Consider the following 21,174-nt stretch of genomic DNA (forward strand, 5'->3'; position numbering starts at 1 on the left):
GATCAATTCGTTAAACAGCTAGGTGAAATTGGTTAAATTTAAGCTGCACAAAGCTAATCAAGATTTAGGAGTACATTTCTGCCAGGTGAAAGCAATTCGCATGAATGATAGACAGTCGCTTTGTGGCAGCAATTATTTGGGACACTCAGTATTGCAATGTGCTTTTGTACGTCGGCAGACTCAACATCCAAATATCGGGCGAGTAAGTCAAGGAAAGACTGAAAAGATATGCGTGGCCAAATTCACAATATTCACAGTGGCTAAAGATACGTACGTCTTCACCAACGTTTCTATTAATGTATGTTGCTACGGTGTTGCGCTTTTAACACGGCAAGCTGGGCGAGTGGGTGAGTGAACGTGTTCCTAGGGGTGGGCAGCGCAACCCAGAGGAACGAAAAAAGCGCTCGTATCGTGTACTTCGTTTCGTCTTTCGTACGGGTTGCGGTGACAACCCCTCCCCTCTCCCCCCCTAGGAACATGCGCTGTTAGGCTCGACGTCGTGGGTTATACCACTGACGCCGCGGCCACATTTCCGCGTGGGCGAATACTAAGATGCACGTCAACTTATATTAGTTAATTTATGTTAAGTGTCATCTGACAGAAGCACACGGGATCGAGATTATTTCGGCGATATTCTCCTTGGCAGGCTTTACGCTCATATTGTGGTTTTCCCATGCAAAATCAGATAAATTATTTTCATACGTAGCGTGTATGATTATACATATTACTAATAAATTCATTTGTTTTTTTACCTTTCCGATAATTCTTTTCTGATAACGCTGAAAAACGAGTACATCATTTATATTTAGTACAGCATGAACATTTTCTGCCACCCCGCAAAAGTAAAGATAAGCATGAGACGTCACTACATCCTAATTCTGACCGAAATGTGGCAACAGCCGGTGCATGCAATAATGCCGCTGCGATTAGTTGGGTGCAATAACTGACGGGTTGTGGAGTTTTCGCTCTCCACAACTGGTTCTTCGCATGAATTTTATCATAAAGTGACTTGCAGCACTGTCATGGTAAATAGACGCAGAAGGTCTACTGGAATAAATTTGGCAATGTGCAGCTTCTCCCGCTAAATACCACAACACATCCCAGTTTACGAGTAGAGACGTCAACAGCGAACTGAAAAGAAAGCAAAAACCTTTTCGATCGCTGTGAAGGCAGTGAAGGGGTGAGCAGGTTCTGCGTCGAGAAGCTGTCTCGTGTTTCCCCCGGGAATGACCACTTCACGCCGCTGCGTAACATTTTTGGTGGCTCCGCCATTTTCGTTTTTCTGGGGGCTGTTGAATACTGAGGCTGCGGCGTTCTGGAACTGGACCATCAAGCTCGCCACACTCGCGATAGTGTGAGTAGATACAGCGTCCATACCTGTACCAGGATAAGATAAGACAAGATAAGCAGTAAGCGTCGCAATATCATAGTGCGGGAAATGGGCGCTTGTTTTTGCAGAACACCTCTGTAGAGCGTACAAGTAGAGTTTGTGCTTAAGTTGATTATAGCGAAAAAAATGTCGTGCTTTTTGAAGCACACTGCCTTGTAGACGAGGTTAGAAAATGTTCAAGTTCCATAAGTTAACACACTGATGAATGAACATCAGATTTTTTTAAAGATAGCTCTTATTTGATCGAATAGTTTTGCCGAAGCCTGCAAGCTGGAGAGAAGTAATTAATATTGAGAAATGAGACTTCCACCCGAACGTAGCTAGGTACAACAAAGGAAACCTATATGGTTTCCTCGAAAGAAAAGCTTTTATTTCGAGGAACCCGTATGGGTTTCCTTTCTAGCACTTAGCTACGTTTGGGCGGACCGTCTCATTTCCCCTTATAAATTACTTCTGACCGGTACAAATTTTGTGTCTTATTTGTTTTATGTTTTTATTCAAGTACCTACTTATCACCCTGATGGGCATTACAGTAGGGGCGACGAGGCAAAATAAAGGAACATTTGGCAGCACCAAACTTGTAGATTGCATAAATACAGCCACAACATACAGCGTGCTTATGAGCATTACAGTAAAGGGTGTGGAAAGATAGACAAGCAATTCATTGCACCAAAGTAATAAATAAACACAAGCAACAAACACGGGTAACCAATCATTGGACACACACAAAAAAAGTGAACAAGCTTTACATACTGACGAAGCATATCGGAAAACCTTGCACGATCAGCAGCAGTTTCAACAATGTCAGAACGCAGCCGGTTCCAATCACTGATAGTACGCGGAAAAAGCGAGTTCTTATAAAAAGACGTGCGAGCAAAAATTTCTTTATTCTTTAAGCTGTGATCTCGTCGCTCAGATACGTAACTCGGTGCCTGTAAATATCTACTTAAAACTAACGGCGTTTCATTATGCAGTGCGTCCCGCAAAAATACGAGGCGAAATCATTCACGGCGCAAGGAAAGGTCCATTCAGTTAATTCGACGTTTAATATAGGAGATTCCAGTGAAAAATTGGTAACCACTAGTTACAAAGCAAGCGGCGCGGTTCTGGATAGCGTTTAAACTAATAATGAGATGCTGTGTATGTGGGTCCCACACAACGCAGGCATATTCGAGGGTAGGCCGGTCATTGGTTACATACAATGTTTCCATAACGTTTTGCCGGGTATACTTTGAGTTTCTTTTAATAACGTGAAGAACACGACCTGCCTTCTGAGTTATACATTCAACTTGACGATTCTATGACAAATCTGAATAAAAGGTAACTTCCGGTCATGTAGCTTCCGTTAACTGTGGCGAGGGGTTGACCATTAATGTGATAACTTGATTGCATTCGGTTACGTTTTTTGGTGAAACGGATATAGAAGCACTTGCAAACATTTAGAGGTATAAGCCAGTTTTGTCGCCAACGGGATATATTATGGAGATCTAACTGTAAAGCTAAACAGACTGAATCGTTTTTCATTTCCCGGTATGAATCGCAGTCGTCAGCGCATAGCTTGATATTGGATGTTATTCCAGAACTAATATCATAATTATAAATTGGAACAAGAAGAGGCCCTAAAACAGAGCCCTGTGGTACTCCGGATGACACAGGAGCGGCAATAGATGAAGCTCAATTTATGATTACTTCCTGTGAACGGTCAGTTACATAATTTTGCTGCCATAGAAGAATATTTCGAGGTAAACCGAGAGCGGACAGTTTATGAAAGAGAAGAGTGTGACAAACTTTCTCAAATGCCTTCAGAAAACCAAGAATGCTGTCAGTTTGTAAACCATTATTGAATAAGCTAAATATGCCTTCGGAGAACGCAGTTAGCTGTGCAACACGAGATCTCCCTAATCTAAACTCATGCTGATAGTCGACAAAGAAATTATTATCATCAAGATGGGAACAAATGTTAGTGTAAATCACGTGTCTTACAAGAAACGCTAGGTAAAGAAATTTGTCTGTAGTTCGAGACGCGGTCTCTCCATCCTTTCTTAAAAATAGGCACTACAGTTCCTATTTTGCACTCCTGCGGGAGTTCAGAAGGGCCCAGGGATTTTGCGAGCAGCACGGATAAATAATCAGATATGATGTCTCCACAATATTTAAAGACAAAGTTTGGTTTTCCGTCAGGGCCAGGAACAGAATTATGTTTTAGCTTCCGGAGATTAGGAATAGCAGACCTATTGATTGTAATGTCAGGCATGACCTCAGAAATGACACCCCCGGTAACTGGGGTAGGCCTTGGAGATGAGTCCGAAAAAACAGAGGCGAAATATTCGTTAAAGCAGGTTGCCTCGTCTTCATCGCTGATAAGGATCCTACCTTCACCTGTTAACGGTGGGATACCGACCTTATCTTTATTATTTGCCTTAAGCTAATTCCACAAATTTTTTTGAACTACTTGTGATTCGTGGTTCAAGTAAGAGAAAGAACTCTTCTTTTCTAATTTGATTTTAGAGTTTATTTCCGCACTCAACTGCTCAAGTCTGAAGAAAGCAGGCGAGCTAGTCAGGCTTCTATAGATTCTAAACGTACGATTTTTTGTTCATAAGTTTGTTTATTTCTTTCATGAACCACAGCTTGTACATCTTGCGTTTTGTCGAAAGAATTTAGATGATATATGTAAGTGTCAATTAGGTCCAGAACCTTATGTGTGAAGTCCGACCACAACTCACTAAAAATTCCGGTAGTGCTGTATTGAACAAAGCTGTCAAGTTAACATTGAAGGGCAAGGATAATATTATCATAACCTTCTCTTTCAATGTTGTAGACTTTGCGAGGCGGCGGCACAGGGATGATCGGTTTTGGACTCGCAATGCGGGCTTCCACAGCGTCACGCTCGCTTATTCCAGGTTCAACCGAGAGAGACTGGAGGCACGAAGGGGCGTTTGAGAACAAAAGGCCAAGAGATGAGCTTGGCCCATTCTGTCGTGTCGCCGGCTTTGCCACAAATTGAAGAAGGCCATGTGTTGACATAAATTCATTGAAAGCATTAGACAAACACGGGTGGGAGGATAGCACTGGCAATTCATTACGACACCGAACACCAGGCATGTTAAGGTCTCCTCCGATCAGGAAATAATGAAACTTCGACGGAGCATTAAGAAAATGGAAGTCACCATTAGGCGGGCGATAAAACGCACCGATCATGAGGTGGTTATGATTCTCAAGTACCACTTTACGCCACACTGACCCACATTTGATATCAGCGATAGCGACCGCATAGCTTGCTACATGTTGTCTTACGAGCAAGGACACGCCTCCTCCCCGTGTGTTTCTATCTTTTCGGTAAGGTACATATTCAGAAGGAGACACTTCAGCGCTGGAAATGAATTCATCTAAGCAAGATTAACAGCCCATAACGTTATCTTTGTTCGAAGAGGATATCATAAGAAGCCAACAAACATTGACACCAAGGACAACATAGGGGAAATTACTTGTGCTTAATAAATGAAATAAAGAAACGAAGAATTAATTGAAAATAAAGTGGATGAAAAAACAACTTGCCGCAGGTGGGAACCGAACCGACAACCTTCGCATTTCGCGTGCGATGCTCTACCAATTGAGCTACCGCGGCGCTGTTTTCCCATCCACTTTCTTGGGTATTTATGTGTCCTAGTAGAACCTTGGGGTGTTAGCCAGTGCCACCACACACAGACCTTGGCGGCGGACGTGGGACGTCCTTTTTGCCGCAGGCTGAACGAGAACGTGATCTTTTTGGGTGAAGGCAACTGGTCAATAAACCGCGAAATGCGAAGGTTGTCGGTTTGGTTCCCACCTGCGGCAAGTTGTTTTTTCATCCACTTTATTTTCCATAAATTCTTCGTTTCCTTATTTCATTTATTAAGCACAAGTAGTTTCCCCTATGTTGTCCTTGGTGTCAATGTTTGTTGGCTTCTTATGATATGACTAATAAAATCGTGACCCTCTGTTAACCCCCTTTTTTCTCGTTTATTAGATAACGAGGGTCACGAATCCGGCTACATTGATGCCTTCAGGTAGCATATGTGGGTTTATTGACCAGTTGCCTTCACCCAAAAAGATGACGTTCTCGTGACGCCTGCGGCAAAAAGGACGTCCCACGTCTGCCGCCAAGGTCTGTGTGTGGTGGCGCTGGCTAACACTCCCAGGGTTCTACTAGGACACGTAAATACCCAAGAAAGTTGATGGGAAAACAGCGCCGCGGTAGCTAAATCGGTAGAGCATCGCACGCGAAATGCGAAGGTTGTGTATTCGGTTCCCACCTGCGGCAAGTTGTTTTTTCATCCACTTTATTTTCCATTAATTCTTCGTTTCTTTATTTCATTTATTAAGCACAAGTAATTTCACCTATGTTGTCCTTGGTGTCAATGTTTGTTGGCTTCTTATGATACGACTAATATAATCGGGACCCTTTGTTAACCCCCTTTCTTCTCGTTCGAAGAGGATAGTAAAGCAGCTAGTTCGTCATTTTTAATATTTAAACTTCGACAATTCTAGCATGACACTGGTGAATCATGACGCGAGAAAAACGGGAGGTACAATATATTATGGGCATCACGTGCAGGTTGACAAGGCCGAGATCGATTACGTGCTACTTTTTTTTGTAAAACCATAGTATCTGAGCTAGCATTGTAGGCGTAGCTTCTACCACCAATGACCAGTTTATTGTGTGCGAGTTTAAAACATAAGTTCTGGGCATTACCAAACTCGAGAAGCTTTTTGTGGACAAGACGAAGTGGGCGTGAAAGGTCTTCGCGAACATAAAATTCAGTGTCTTTAAGCTTGTAACACAAACCAAGAACTGCATCCTTGTCTATACCTGACAAACCGCACAACAATGGGACGACCTCTGTCTTCTCGGAAAGAGCCAAGCCTGTGAGCATAATCGATGTTAACTGGGTCGATTTAATTACGGAGTTCGGTAGCGCAAGATGACACAATAGCGTCTTCCGACTGCTTCCACGTCTCTGATATGTTATCAGAGAAACCATACAACCAAATATTGTCCCTTCAAAGTCTCTTTTCGGCGTCATAAAAAGCAGCCTTCAAGGTCTCTATTTCGGCAGACGGGACTTTCATAGCGTGGCCAGTTGAACTCGCATCAATACTTTGCTCCAGTACTTTGACTCTCCCCGAAAGGCCTTTTATTTCTTCATAAGTAGAGCGTTGTCTATTGAGCATTTTCGCAAGGTCTGACAGAATCTGAAACTGGCCTGACTCATTACGTAATTCACTGCGCGAAAAAATATGAGCCTGCCTAACACTTTGGTGCAGGCGACACATCCGCTTATGCTAACTCGGCAACATGGCACTCGCAGTTTACAGGCAATACAATTACCTTCAAAAAGGTCTATGGCAGTGTAGCGGATGCCGTCCAGTTTCTCCAAAAGCCAATAACATTTGCTTTCAGGATTTGTCTGTAAAGACGATGAAAAAAGCACATTAAGGTTTTAAAGAAAGCATTTGCTAAAGAAACAATACTTAGATATGCAAAGTAATAAGGGAAGTGGCGCATCAACCTACGTATTTGCCCAGATTATTCCTACACTCTATTTTCAGTGGTCAATTATTTCTTCATTTATTATTTATGGAAGCAACCATTTTTCCCGTATTTTTTTTTCTTTTTAAGTTATTCCACGGTAGCGAATGTCATAAAACATATTGCCTAAACTGTATCTTATATTTAGAACTGCAACCTCCTCTCTAGAAATTTGCCTTTCGTATGCATATAAATTTATTCTAACTTCTCATGACGCGTGCCCGAGCTTCATCACTGATCTGGCATCTCTATTCACGCATTGTTGCTGCTAGAATGGTACACTGGTTCTTAATGTGCTCTACGTTTCTCATCATCGTTCGCTTTCAACTGCAGTGCAGAAAAACTTTCTTTGTTGATACTTCACATAGTATTGCAACTATTGCACACTGCTTCTTTTCTTTTCATTTCAGTTGTCGACGGTAAGCATGACAGGTGAAATGCACGAACGAACACGAGTATTAAATATAAGCTCACCGCGATGTCGTAATCTTCCTGGAGATCGCTTCCCAAACCCGTGTGGTTGAGTGCCGCCAAGATATCGGCCTTCGGTCCGACCAAGTGACGTAGCACGTGCCACGCCAGCAGGCGTCGCATCCTGAGTGCTTGTCCGGCTCGAGCCACGTAGGCCACCAGGGCTAGCGCCCGCTCGTTCGTCACCACGTATTCGTTGCACGTAGATTGGTTAGGACAGCAACTAGCCAGGAGCACATTCCAGCGGTCTGCGGAAGGTGAGACGTCACGATACAAATCTGCAGGCGCTAATTTTGTTTTTGAAGAACTCGTGCTTGCTAAGGATAGGAAAATATCTTGTCACGAGCAGGTTAATTCAGTCAGCCACTGCGCAGACCTGATGCATTCCGCAAAAAAAAAAGCTATCACCACTTGGAGTTGCCGAGTGGTCTTCTTTCTAAGCCTGACGAAACCTAAGGCACCCCAAATTCTTTGTATGAAGACAAATAGGGCATGAAGTATTACATTGCCGATGACACTGATGAAACTGCTGTTAAATAACATACAACGAAAAAAAGAAACGGAAGTGATCCACACAAGGAGTTTCTTAGAGGTATCTTTTGTACGCAAAAACGAAGTCCAGTGTAACTTATAGATGCTTCAACCGAAGGCAATCACCGCAAACAGGATGGAATTAGTTTTGAACACGACTACATTGTAGTCCCTAAATATTAAGCGATAGAAAAGAACTAAACACTGGGAGTATCCGGCAGCTCTCTAATATATAAATAGACCCATCCTATCTAATGGTGTCTTGTTACCTAGCTATTCCAGATCCCACACTAACATAGCCCCGGCTTCAGAAATATGACGAGTCCACCACGGACAACGGAGGCATCTTATTGTAACGTCATCGGTAAGGCGGGCAGCACAGCGCCTAGGAGAAGGATTTAGTTCATATGATCACAACGCTCGCGTAATTGATCATGGCCAGCCCATGATGCATTGTATGAATACGTTTACTGTATATTGATGGCAGAAATGTGTTTTAACGCTCACTGTTTAGATGCTTTTATTCCTGTGGGTAAAAAATAGACACATTTTTTTGCGCTGTGATTTCGTTTGGCGTTAACACAGTATCTTAACATGGAAGTCGCAAACCTGTTGTAACGCCTGTGGCTCTAGCAAGGTCTGCTATGCTTTTCTTGGCTTGGGTGCCGGATTCAGTGGTTGCATTCAGGATGTCGGAAACTGAAAAATAAATGCACCCGATCCAGAATCAGTTATGAAAAGTGCACATCATCATTATCAATAACCGTGGGCTCAAAATGGAAGCAGACTATGTTGCACAAGTTGCACTAGCTCTCAGTTTAAGAGGAAGCTTTAGCTCGGGCCCAACTCCGATGCGGCCTATTCAAATACATGCAAACCGCAAAAGCGTTTTTCTGAAATAACCACTGAACCGATTTTAATCAAATTTGTAGCATCTAAGAGAGGAAGTTAAATTCTAGTGACTGTTGGAAGCGGAATTTCGATTTAGGGCTGGCGTTTTGTTAAAAATATTTTCAAATATTCGACAGTTTCAAAAAATAGAAGCACGAAGATTACAAATTCATAGCTCTACATCAAAAACTAATATAGTGGTTTTTTAAAAGGCATCCATTAGATAATTTAAGGTGGACAAATTCCATGTCAATTTATATCTTACATGAATCGGTTACGTTGTTTACAAGGGTTCTGCAAAAGCTGTATTTCGATATCACTAATTTTTTTTATATTCATGTGTAACACATCAATTTTGTCCGCTTTAGATGCACTATTAGTTGCAGTTCAAAGAATCGTATTATCATTTTTCGTTGTTGAGCTACACAGTTGTAAACTTGATAGTCTCGTTTTTCAAAAAATTTTTGACAATTTTTTATAAAAGCTTAACGACCTAACTAAAACATTCGAAACCAACACTCACTAGATTTTAAGTTTTCCTTTTAAATGCAATAAACGTCGTCAAATTTGGTGCAGTGGTTGCCGAGAAAATCGAATTCTCCTTTTACATGTATTTAGATAGGAGCACCCGAGTTAAAGCTTCCTCTCAAGTGACATAAAATATGTGTATCCTGCAACAGAGCAATGCGTATAGATGGACTGTGATCTTCCTTTAAGTATCCAGTAGGTAGCGCAATGCGTAACGTCGGTTGTTTCCATAAACCATTAGTTGCCGATTGTGATGGCGAAGGCTTATTATAAAAGAAAATGTTACGAAGGGCCATTTTAGTGAGAGTGTCTAGTTAAAGCGTAGCATCAAAGAGGCCCTTTATTTAGAAACTTACAGCGTTTACTGTAACGCGATTCGAAACTCCGGCAGGCCACTGGACGTAGGCGCAAGATATTTTCAGCCAGCAAACATAACTAGTCATGGGCGAAATCTTACGCTTGGCAGGAGATATATGCATATACCGGAGGCAGCAGAGAAAGTATCGTTCTAATTTTCGTGAGTGTGCTTGTAAGGGTCAGCGTCCATCAATCCCATATTTATTTAGGATAGTTGCTTTCCGCTGTAGTGTTTTAACAATTCTGGAAATAGCTTTAGCAATGAAATCGGCAGTCTCGATGTATTTGCAGAACCTCACTCATCCATGTTTTGGGCACCTTTTGAGACCCTGCATCCAAAGCTGCGAGTAACTCACTATCAGCGTCGGCTTCTTGTAAGTGCTGAAGAATCTCAGAGTCTTCAACGAGTGCGTAGCGTCTGAGCAGAAGCTGGTAGAAGTCATCTACTGCCTCCTCATTCAAGCATCCCAAGGACGAGAAGAACTCTTCGAGTTCGCTGCTGGCATTGATCTGCAGCGAATAATAACAACTCAGTGGCTGTAAATCTAACATAAAGTAGCTATAAGCATAATTTATTGACTACAGTTGTTCGTGATCGCTGAGTCCATGCTACGTACACGCCCTCCCCGTAGCCTATAGCCCTATAATGCCGAAGGACACAAAGAGAGACTATAAGTGCTTGTTCACATTATTTATGGCATTGCAGAGTGCATTTGAAAAAAAAAAGCAACAATGAGGGCTGACTTTATTTAAAGCTGAATTAGCATAGTGACACTTTTTTATTTTTTGGTTATAAATAAAATGTTATTGGAATCAATGCCTAAATGATATATAGGTTATTACATAATCGGTCTGCTCTACTATATAGAACTGGAAACTGGGTACTGGGTAACTGGGCAACAGGTTAGTACAGGTGAAAAAATGACAGTTCCGGAGGTATGAGTATTCGGTGAATTCATAAGACTGATGCCAATTGCGGCAAAAAGCTCCCAAAAATCTCAATTAACGCAGACATGAGTCCGATTGTATACAATTCGGTACATCCTATTCAATGAAAATTCAATATTCCCTCTGAATCCGTGCGAAGTGCAACAGTCAAGCATGCATGGACATAAACATGTTTTGCGATTAGGTAGGTCAACTGAGCGTTTCTACGTTGGGCGTGGCAAATGCCGGAATTCCTGTGCTTCTTGCGCCTTGAGGCAGCCCGATATACTCTCGCTCGACATTATGTTTATCCCCGCGAGTGACAACGACCCCTTCTCGGGGAGAGTAAGTATTGCAAGGGAGTGCCTACGCCAATATAAGGTTCCGGAGAGCCAATTGCGGGATACGGACCGTAGTGGAAGCTGTGGGAACTGGCGTCCCTTAAGAGGGCCACGTCAAGGGACACCGGATGCCGGACGCTGGAGGCTAGTGCTTTAAGCACAGATTAATTACCTCGGCTTCTTTCTAATCTAGATCTTTTCAATTCTTGATACCTGCTTATCCAGGGCTCTGGAAACAAGGGCATCTTGTTGGGAAGGCGCAATGAAGTGTTTGTTTCATTGCGATAGCAACCATAGGGACACACTCGTTCTGCATAAAGTACGGATGTGCTAAAATCGTGGCCGCGCGCCGCATACTATGGGTGCGAGGGGGAGCTCAAGCTCGTGGCACGATCTCGGGCGCGCAAAGGAGTAAAGCGGGGAGAAAGCGCGCCGTACTCGGTCGCGGTCAAGGCACCGGGAAGGAGGCGCAGCGTTGTTTTATACCATCGGCGGCTGCGTATGGCGCGGCTGAGCGCGGTCACGTGGGTGCAATCCTGAGAGCAGTTGGCGATGAGCACAAAGTCTAGGCCCCTCATGTGAGCTACATTTTCGCAGCTTAGTACGCGGTAAGACAAGGGACAGCACGAAGCTCGCTGCTGCTGCTGCCGCTATTCGTCACGCCAGTGCTTTGACAGCGAGGGTCTGCGGTGATCGACTGAGATGTGTTTGTATTTTCCTGTGCGAACGTGACACCGTGATTCTTAAATTTTTTAGTAAGCAAACTTTTGCGAATTTTCGCGGCCAATAAAGCTATTATCCTTCGTACTATTATACTTCGTAAAACTATTACTTCGTGCAGCTAACATTTCGCTATCGCAACTGACGCCTCGACATTAGGGCAGAACTGCGTTTTATTTATGATCAATGCCTCTGTGTTGTCCCTACGCCCGCATGCCGGTGTGTCTGCGTGGTCTGTAGCACCATGGTTGCATGCGCTGTGTGCTCGACTGGGAAGTATTTTTGAAGAGTAGATTTTTGGGCTAGTTGGGGATGCATATTTGACTTTGTTGAAGCGCAGTAGGCGGGGCCTAAGAAAGGCGTGAAAGGCGGGTCAGGTGCTTGTCTCGTCTCTGTCACCTTCCTTTACCCCGTTTATGGTTTTTGACCGAGAATAAGCAACTTCAGTAATATATCACTACCTTCAAAATATAGATGTTTAAGCACCGTTATATCGTGAGTTATAGAAGCAATTCTTCTTGAGGTAATTACACGTCAACAGGTGTGCGAGTATTACAGACAGCGTCCCAATATTCTCCAATCATGTTGCAGACAAATGCTGCAGCCTTGACCTTCAGCGTTATTGCGTACCGTATCCAGAAAGAAAATTAATATTATCTCTTCAAATGCTTGTATAATTCCTCAGCATTTTCTCTATAAACTACCATGATATCCCTGAAAATTGATTAGTGGAATCAAACGAAGATAAAGCTTTTATTGAAATAATCACAAGCAATATTTTTTCAAGTATGTGTCGCTGGAATCAAAAGCGAAAAGATGATGCATCGTATATTCACAGTCGTTCTGCTACGTGTTTCAAAAATGTCGCAAACGTTCCATTAAAGTAGAACATACAAAAAATGGAAGCACGTAAACAACGCAATGAAACATGCTTAAGTTTGACGGCTAAAATCAAGTTAACCCAGCGTTTTACTACCATGCGCAAATGCGCAACCAACCTGGACAACAAAGGCGTGATAGATGTCGCCGGTGACGTTGTAGTCCAGCGAGAAGGAGACCAGGACGTCCAGACCATGCTCGAAAGAGAGCTCAATCATGCGCTCCAGCGGATCCTCAGTTGTGTCCTCTGTGATGTTGCGGAGGTCCAATTTAATATGCGAAAGAAATGCGAGGATGTCTTCTACCCCTTCCTCGGGGTTCCAAGCATATCGTAGACACGCCTCAGATATATAGCTTAAGCCGTTCTTCTCCTTCGCACTGTGATACTCATTTGTCGCTACTTGGCCAGATGCGGTTGCAAAAATAGAAGCCGGCGTCATTAGTTCGGCTAATGTATTCTGGAAATGTAAAAAAAAAAGAATGCGTCATCTCGACGAAGTGAAAACATTGTTTAAGTAAAACAGAGATCGCATCACGTAAGCAGAGAAAGAATTGCAAGGCGATCTGCTAGAGTAACTTGAGTTGCAATTTCTAAGGGTTGTATATCAAATACATTAGCTGGCGAAAGTACTCGGCACTCAGTGCGAACTGAGTTGGTGCGTAGACGGACTCAGTTTGAGGTTAGGGAGTTGGTCTTGCTGTTGTTGTGTGGCCCAGTTTAGGCGACTACAGAAAAGCGCAGCACGATTTCACACGCTGGTGTATCGGCCAATAACCGGAAAGGAAGGACGCAGGCCGGTTCCGCGAAGACTGTAGTGGGAAACACCCACGCGTGGAAAGAAATCGGATTAGGGGTTGCCCCGTAGAAGAGGCACCAGATGTGAACGAAAGGGTGGACGGTCCGAGCTGAAGGGTAGCGAACTAGGGTGGTTGCTTGAGCTAGTTGGTAATTCATGATCAAAAATAACGTACAGCGCGAAAGACAAGGACTGCGAAGACCACACATACAGCGCTGTGTATGTCGTCTTCGCAGTCCTTGTCTTTCGCGCTGTACGTTATTTTTGGTCGTGAAGGGTAGCGTTCGGGGAGACGGGCGTGGAGCTAAAAGGTGGGGGTGCTTGAGGACACCGCCACCACTAATGCCCATGCGCTTGCCACATATCCCGTCGACCGTCGCGGTCACGGAAACTGGGCGACGCGACACTGCTTAGCCGCTTTGAGTGTCAACGTTTGGCATCCGCGTCCGCATTCTGAGAATGCCTGTGAAAACGGCGATAGCTTTACAACCACTTAGCCGGCTACGACCGATGGGTGCATTTGCGTGCGATCGCCATCGGGTCCCAATTAGGGTGTTTGGATTTCAAACGAACCGGCCGACAGCTGCACGGGAAACAGAGTTCTCTCAGTACTGGCGGGGCAGCCCACGGTCCGGCAGACATGCAGTCCATAAGCCATGGTTTCATGGAAACATTCTCGCAGCTAGTATGGCGGCCGCTTGCAAGAGAAAAGGGCAGGACATGAATGGCTGACACTCGGATCCTAACGTAGGGGAGAAGGAGAGGACACGTGTCTTTGAGCAATCCTATCGCCTGGTTTGTTGTAAAGTGTGCCACTGTTTCCACCAAGCCGTGTGCGGCACGAAGATGGTTGTGCTATTGGTTGCAATGATGTGAAGTCGCATGTATGATTCCATGGCTGATTTGCGACGCCTTTATGCAACTGAGGGTTTAAAATGTCATGTTTGGCTGTGTGAGGGAGAGCGGAGTTTCGTGCCTGGACTCGGACAGACGCCTAGCCATCTGAATAATGCGCCTCTTTGCTCGATAACGGCTCTTCCTTCGCGCTGCCACCGTGCACTCGAGTCATCGAGGGGCGCCGACTCCGGACATTAAAACACCTTCCCTCCTCAACTAGTGAGGAAGTTACCAGAGGATAAAGGGAAAGGAAATAAACTGACAGGACTATGAAGTTGTGGAAGGAGAGCTCAACAATAGCTAATGTTTAGCCAATAGCTAAATACTCACGATCGTGCTTGAGAATAACTCCGACTGATTTATATTGCAGACACTCGAGGTTACACTGCGAGTATACATATTCAATAAGGAAAGCGAGTGCACATGATTGATGAATGCTGCTGAGCAAAGACCTCGGGGCATTCCGTCGCTGCGATCAGGCACTAAGGAGATCAGTGCGTTGTCCCCCAAGTCTCTGCCCGCACTGTCCACCCAACCGCGCACTTTCCCCTCCCAGCCAAGGGACCATGCGTCTCCATAACTCAATCCGGCGGTGAACGCCACTCGAAACACTTGAGCAGTCCGCACCGCTTCGCCCACGACATAAAACACTCCGCCGAAACTACCGTCTCCACATGCGTGGAGCGCCGCGGGGCTCGATTCATGTTTAATACGAATTAGAAAATATATATGTCTTAGAATGGCAGCCCCAGCCGCCGCCTACGGGATAGAATGAACCTCCGGCGGCCATACTGTTAGCGGCAAAAGTACGCGGCTCCAGCATTGGCGGCCGTGGTATGCGAGCGGTTATCGCTGTGTGTACAGTTCCGTGTTGTAAAATAAAAAACGAACCCTCTATAAAGCATATCAGCCCGCACTAGCGTGCTGCACTTGTCGATAAAAAAAAATATTGCTTCGTCAAGTTGTATTGCCATAGGCTTTGAGAACAGCTATCGGCGGAAGGCTTCTCCAGTCGACACTTGCTCCCTTGGTTAAATTAAGACCGGTACCTTCATACAAACTAAGCTTATGTGATCTAAGCTCATAATGAACATTCATCACTATTTACCCAGTAAATTATGTGAACGCTAGAAGAGGCGCTGTTGTGCGGTACGTCAAATGAATGGTCTTCCAAGCCACACACTGCATCACCGCTCAATCTGCGCATGTCTTTGCCGGCTTTAGTTATGTCACGGGCATTTTATTACGATAGCAATTATATGGACGCTCCAGGCGCAATTTCGTCATCGGCATCGCGTCGTCATGATGTTCCGTGTAAAGTCCAAGGGTGATAAGACGGTCGCCGCCCGTCGTATGCTGTATATGCGAGTGAAATCGTTCAAAGGAAGTCGACGATCGCGACTGAATCTCGCGCGCGCAAGGAAGGAAAGCGGCAAGGAAGCGCGTCGTCTTCCTTCGTGCCCTAGCTTCCATGGGGAGCAGAGGGAGGGAAGCGGTGTGGTATTCCACCAGCAACCGCGTATTTCTCCGCAGCACGCGGACGCGGGGGCCTTGAAAACGATCTGGCCCCCTATGTGTGTCGTCGCCTCACACCACTGTCGCCGCTCAGTTTCTGTTCAACCGATAGACCGCATGAAGGTCGCTTCGCGAGCTGAAGCCGTGATTCCTCACACCAACGTTTTGACAGCGAGTGTCCGCGGCGATCGAGTGTGATGGCTTCATGTCTGTCTGTGCGTGCTGACACAATGCTTGAAAATTTAATTAGTATGCGAATGTTTACTAGTTTATACGGCTGATCAAACTATTATTCCTACTTCATATAGCTCTCTACTAATTTCATATCGCAATCGATGCCTCCCCTTTGATGATGTTTGTGCAACAACCTTGCATGTTATGAACAACGACGTCGTCCTCGCCTACAGGGATAAATACGTCTCTCACTCTCTCCCCCTTCAAAGTAACGATGATGAAAGCCTTGAGGGCATCGGTTTCTTTCTTTTTGCGCAGTTTCCCTTTTCATAGTCATAATTCCTGTTGGTATAGTAAGTTCTATAGTTCGTATTTCTTTTTCTGGCAGTCCGTGAGTTCTCCTCGAGTTAAACTACTTGTCATGTTACTTACGTGCAAATACGGTAATTATTCACGATTTTAGTATACAACATTAGCGAGTTGGATTACACAAGGCACCGCCAACTATGTATTTAGCGTCTTGGACACCCTGACAGTCAGTCATATGATAAAGCTAGAGCTTGCCTCATGATCTTCGCTGTGGACGTTCTCCCATATTTCATACGTGATCAAAAAACTTGATGTCATTCATCCATCCCGTCTAGAACTTCTTATTGTAACACACACCACAACAGAAACATCAGTCAGATATTCTACACTGACATATGAATGGCAAAATAAATTGCCAATTGACAATTAAACTTCTGCAATGCATATTGATTCACTATTTAACTATGTTTGTAACTCAGCTATGTCTGAAATGCTTCACGACTTCAAGTGTACCAGAGAACTGGGAGAATGCCAACATCATACTAATCAGCAAGAAGGGAGACACTAAAGATCAAAAAATTATAGGCCCAATAGCTTGCTTTTAATATTATTTAAAGTATTCACCAAAATAATTTCCAAGACAATAAAGGCTACACTTGACATCAGCCAACCAAAAGAACAGGCGGGCTTTAGCGTCGGACAGTGGATCCCATCCATGTAATCAATCAGGTAATCGAGAAATCTGCAGAGTGCAATCAACCTCTCTTTATGGCTTTTACAGATTATAAAAAAGCATTTGATTCAGTAGAGATACCAGCAGTGATAGAGATATTACGTAGTCAAGGAGTAAAGTAGGCGTACCCCAACAGCTTGGGAAATGAACAAAAATTCCACAGCTACCTTGGTTCTCCACAAGAAAAGCAGAAAGTTACCTGTCAAGAAAGGGGTTAGACAAGGAGGCACAATCTCTCACAATCATTGTGTGTTTGAAAGAAGTATTCAAGCTATTAAACTGGGAATGCTTACGAGTGAGAATCAACGGCGCATATCTCAGCAAGCTTCGGTTTCCGCGTGATATTGTCCTGTTCTGCAACTCTGGGGACGAATTACTACAAATGATTGAGGAGCCTAACAGAGAAAGTGGAAGAGTGGAGTTGAAGATTAATATGCAGAAAACAAAGATAATATTCAATAGCCTGGTAAAGGAACTAGAGTTCGGGATCGCCAGTAAGCCTTCAGGTTCTGTAAAGGAGTAAGATTGTCTAGGTTAATTACTCACAGGGGACACTAATTATGAGAAGCAGTCTTACAGAAGAATAAAAACTGGTTGAATGCACAAGGCAGGCATTGCAAGATCCAGGCTGTGCGCTTATCACTATCATAGAAAATAAAGGTGTACAATCACTGCACGCTACCCATCATCAGTGATAGGTTGATCTTTTTCTGATGAGCGCTTTTCGCCGTCCAACAAATGTTACCGCTCAGCATGGGACGCGGCTGCATGAGTTTGAAGTTGATGGGATGTTATTGATGGTTCTATCCGCGGTCTGTTGTCACCTTGTGTAATCTGATTGCATGTATGCGTAACGCGAATGGTTTAGAACTCTCTTGACGACACGCGAGCACTAGCGATTTCACTGGAACGTTCGATAGCTCGTGTATAAAAGCCGAGGCGCTTGACCGGCAGATCAAATTTTTGACGATCGCCGACAGTGTTCGCCGCTATCGTTCTTTGAGTCTAGCCTGTTTTCGAGGGCACAAGTTCGCCTACTAAAACGCTAGTTTCGCCAACCACAAAAGATAAACGAGTTTACAGGCGCTATAACGTAAAACTATTCCAAGGTTTTCTGTTCCAATTCTGCAAACAGCTCTCCGCGATTGGTCAAAAACATTTCTGGACCACCCCCACTTCACCTGTCTGTCACGCGACGTCACGGAAACCGTGCTAGCTCCTCATCTGATAACACGTGTACACACTGATTATGCACGATTTGACCGAATAAAAGAAAAATAGTTATTTCTCATTCGACACCTTTTCGCCATTAGCCCTCGGCTATTGGTGAAAAGTTTACAGGCTGCGCCCACTTCACCTGCCTGTCACACGACGTCACAAAACCGCAAAAACTCACGGCGTCAAAATGACGTGACGCGTTAAAGATGCAATATGCCGAACAAATCTGAATTTTCCTCTGAATCCCCGCAGGCTGCCCCGTTCCGAAAGGAATAAAAGATGGCTGCCGCTGATCGCTGAGGCACTGACTACTCGCACCTGCCGTAGAGTAGCCAGTGGTCACGTGGTCATAGGTTTATTTGCGTGTAATAAACATTTTCGTGGCGGTGTAACGTTTTGGAGAACTTTCGGCGCGTTTAAGACCTCCTTCTGCCAACTCTATTTCGCTGAGGATCCGTTTTAGCGTCATTCTTAAGATTCCGTTGCCTGCCGCCGCGATTGTGGAAGAGCAGGCTAAGCAAGAGAAAGCGGACCAATCGCAGACTATATGGCGCCACCTGGCACCACCCTCTTCATCCGGTTATCGATTTTCAGTGCACTGGTTCGGCCCCATCGGATCCCCCTCCACTTGAGCGTGCTCCTTCCCTCTTGTGAGCCAGTTAGATAAGACAAGCCGCTCAGTGTAGGCAATGTGATTCGTTTTTCAAGCAAACAAAACTGACCTCCTATGAACGAGGAGTGCGTTCGATTGGTTTGTTCAGGCAGCCCTGCGGGTGACTGCCCGATGTTTGCGTCGGCGGTTGCGCCAATTTGATGTCAGGAGATTGTAATAAAATATATTGGAATAGCTTTACGTTATGCGGCCCCTCGTGTCAGTATTTACTCTCTTTTGAACAAACTTTTCAAGGCTCGCATTGTAGGAATAATCGTACAAGCAACAGTGCGTATTGGACGATTTGGTGGGTTAACATTCTTGGCGTATATGTGCAGCGCGACGCAGACGTGTCGTTCATGTTTCGTCCCTCGGCTTTTTCGTGCGGAACGTATACGCCAAAATTCGTATAAGTGAACCACCTCTCATGCAAGGCGTGCACACTCCGCGGTAACGGTGGTGTTACTCGAGATAAGTGATGATTTACGTGTAAACAAAGCGAACTCACCTCGCATATCCTGGTCCCCTTTCGGAGCCGGCTGGTTTCGGCCCATACGCAGTAGACATACCATTCGCCGGCACATGCACGTCTGTCTGTCCACAGTGCACCACGCAAAAATCTTAGCCACGTTTCCGTGCGGCCTGTGCACTTTGGTGCGCTGCACCCCGTCATACTGGAATCCAAGTGGCAGTGTGATCTGCTTCCTATCACTTCACCAAAGTCCTGACTTAATATCGTCGAACACCGTATTTGGATTCTGGAGCCAATGGTTGAAACGCACGCTCGACGGTCTGCTGGTTGTAATGTCGATGGTACTGACGGAAACGACGATCGGCGTCGCGCCCGTAAAGTTGGCTTCGCAGGGGCGCAGTGGAACATTTCAGGTCATCTTGTACCACGTGATGGCGCTAAGCGAATGGCGGTGCGAGCAGCACCGGAAAGTTTATGCGCAACTCGGGTACCTGCAAGAGCATACGTAGGAACACTAGGGACGCGTGAAGACGAGTGCCATCTGGTGGTGTTCAAGGCTCAAGGAACCGAGCGCCGCTCTGTGATTGGTAGAGACCTCGTTCACGCTCAACGCAGCTGGCGCCGTGCTCACTGCGTAACGTGCTCCTTCAAGCTATATCGCTTTAAATTCGCAAAAAGAGTGTTTTGAAAGAGTACGGCGTCAGGTAAGAAGGCATTATCTCTTGCACGCTATAGACTGCATTCTCGCCGAACGTCTTCAAGGAGCTAGATGTCGAGCTATTCAGGTGCCACAAATTGCGCTAAGAATATGCGAGTGAACCTCTAGTTTCCAGGTTATGATCTTCCTTCAGCGACGCTGTGGGAGACTCAAAACCAATTGAGAAGCTTAATGGGCACAAACCGGCCATAAGATTGAAATCTACGGGTGTGTACATTGTTCCTGAGGATGTCGACTGTCATAAATATTATGAATGTTTTTAACAGCAATGTATAACAGTTTCAATGTGTGTCAGATGCGGCCATCAGGACAATTTATTTATTTTACTAAATTTAGGTATATTTAGTGTAGTTTGCTTTTAGACCTCTAAGCAAGATTGATGACGCTCATGATCTAGAAAACAACGTAATTTCTTTCTATTTATTTGTCACTACACTATCTTCCTACTTATAGAGTGGGCCAAAGCCATATACTTCTAAACAAAATCTGATCGAGCAAAAAAAAAGTTAAAGACCAAGCAATGCGATTCTCAAGACAAGACCTCTTTCATCATTCCGGCACTGGAGCTCTGGTGATTCGCTGCAACCTCTAATCAGAAATAATTTTGCAGCTCTCCCTGAAAAATTTCAAGCAGAATAGAATTTTTACCGTATTGAACCTTCAGGGGTATTGTTTTTCTCTGCATTTCATCTCTGAGCTTCCTCACATGTTGAATAATAACTTTCTGCCAACGCCGCCAAGCACCTGCCCTTGCATTTTCTGTTCAAGCAGACCCGTCTGACTTCAATATTGTAGCGCTCAAGCGCCAACGAACATGAAATCTCGTTGACTTTTCACTCTTCTCACTTCTGCGATTTAAGTCTAGCACATTGGATATATATATATATATATATATATATATATATATATATATATATATATATATATATATATATATATATATATATTCATTTACCTCTTGCGTTCTCTTCTTACCACCATTCTGCTCAAAAATTGTTGTGACAGCGAGAGCCCCGTACAATATCTATTATTATCGATTTCTGCTATTCTTTTGCGGTTCTTTCGAAAGCCATTGTTTCGCA

The 21,174-nt window shown here is 44.4% G+C and overlaps 1 protein-coding gene across 1 annotated transcript; it reads right to left on the reverse strand.

Annotated features, from left to right (window-relative positions):
- Nucleotides 1–1,120: 1,120 nt before the first annotated feature.
- LOC142591420 (uncharacterized) lies at nt 1,121–20,824 on the reverse strand. Its single transcript, XM_075703747.1, has 8 exons — nt 20,741–20,824; nt 19,411–19,865; nt 12,727–13,065; nt 10,097–10,250; nt 8,574–8,663; nt 7,437–7,681; nt 6,762–6,840; nt 1,121–1,377 (listed from the first exon to the last, which is right to left on the reverse strand). The coding sequence occupies exons 2-8, from the start codon at nt 19,780–19,782 to the stop codon at nt 1,121–1,123; spliced, it is 1,536 nt and encodes a 511-aa protein (XP_075559862.1). The 5' UTR covers nt 19,783–19,865; nt 20,741–20,824.
- Between the last annotated feature and the right edge of the window lie 350 nt (nt 20,825–21,174).

This window comes from Dermacentor variabilis, chromosome 8 (assembly GCF_050947875.1).
Source record: "Dermacentor variabilis isolate Ectoservices chromosome 8, ASM5094787v1, whole genome shotgun sequence".
Taxonomy (NCBI): domain Eukaryota; kingdom Metazoa; phylum Arthropoda; class Arachnida; order Ixodida; family Ixodidae; genus Dermacentor; species Dermacentor variabilis.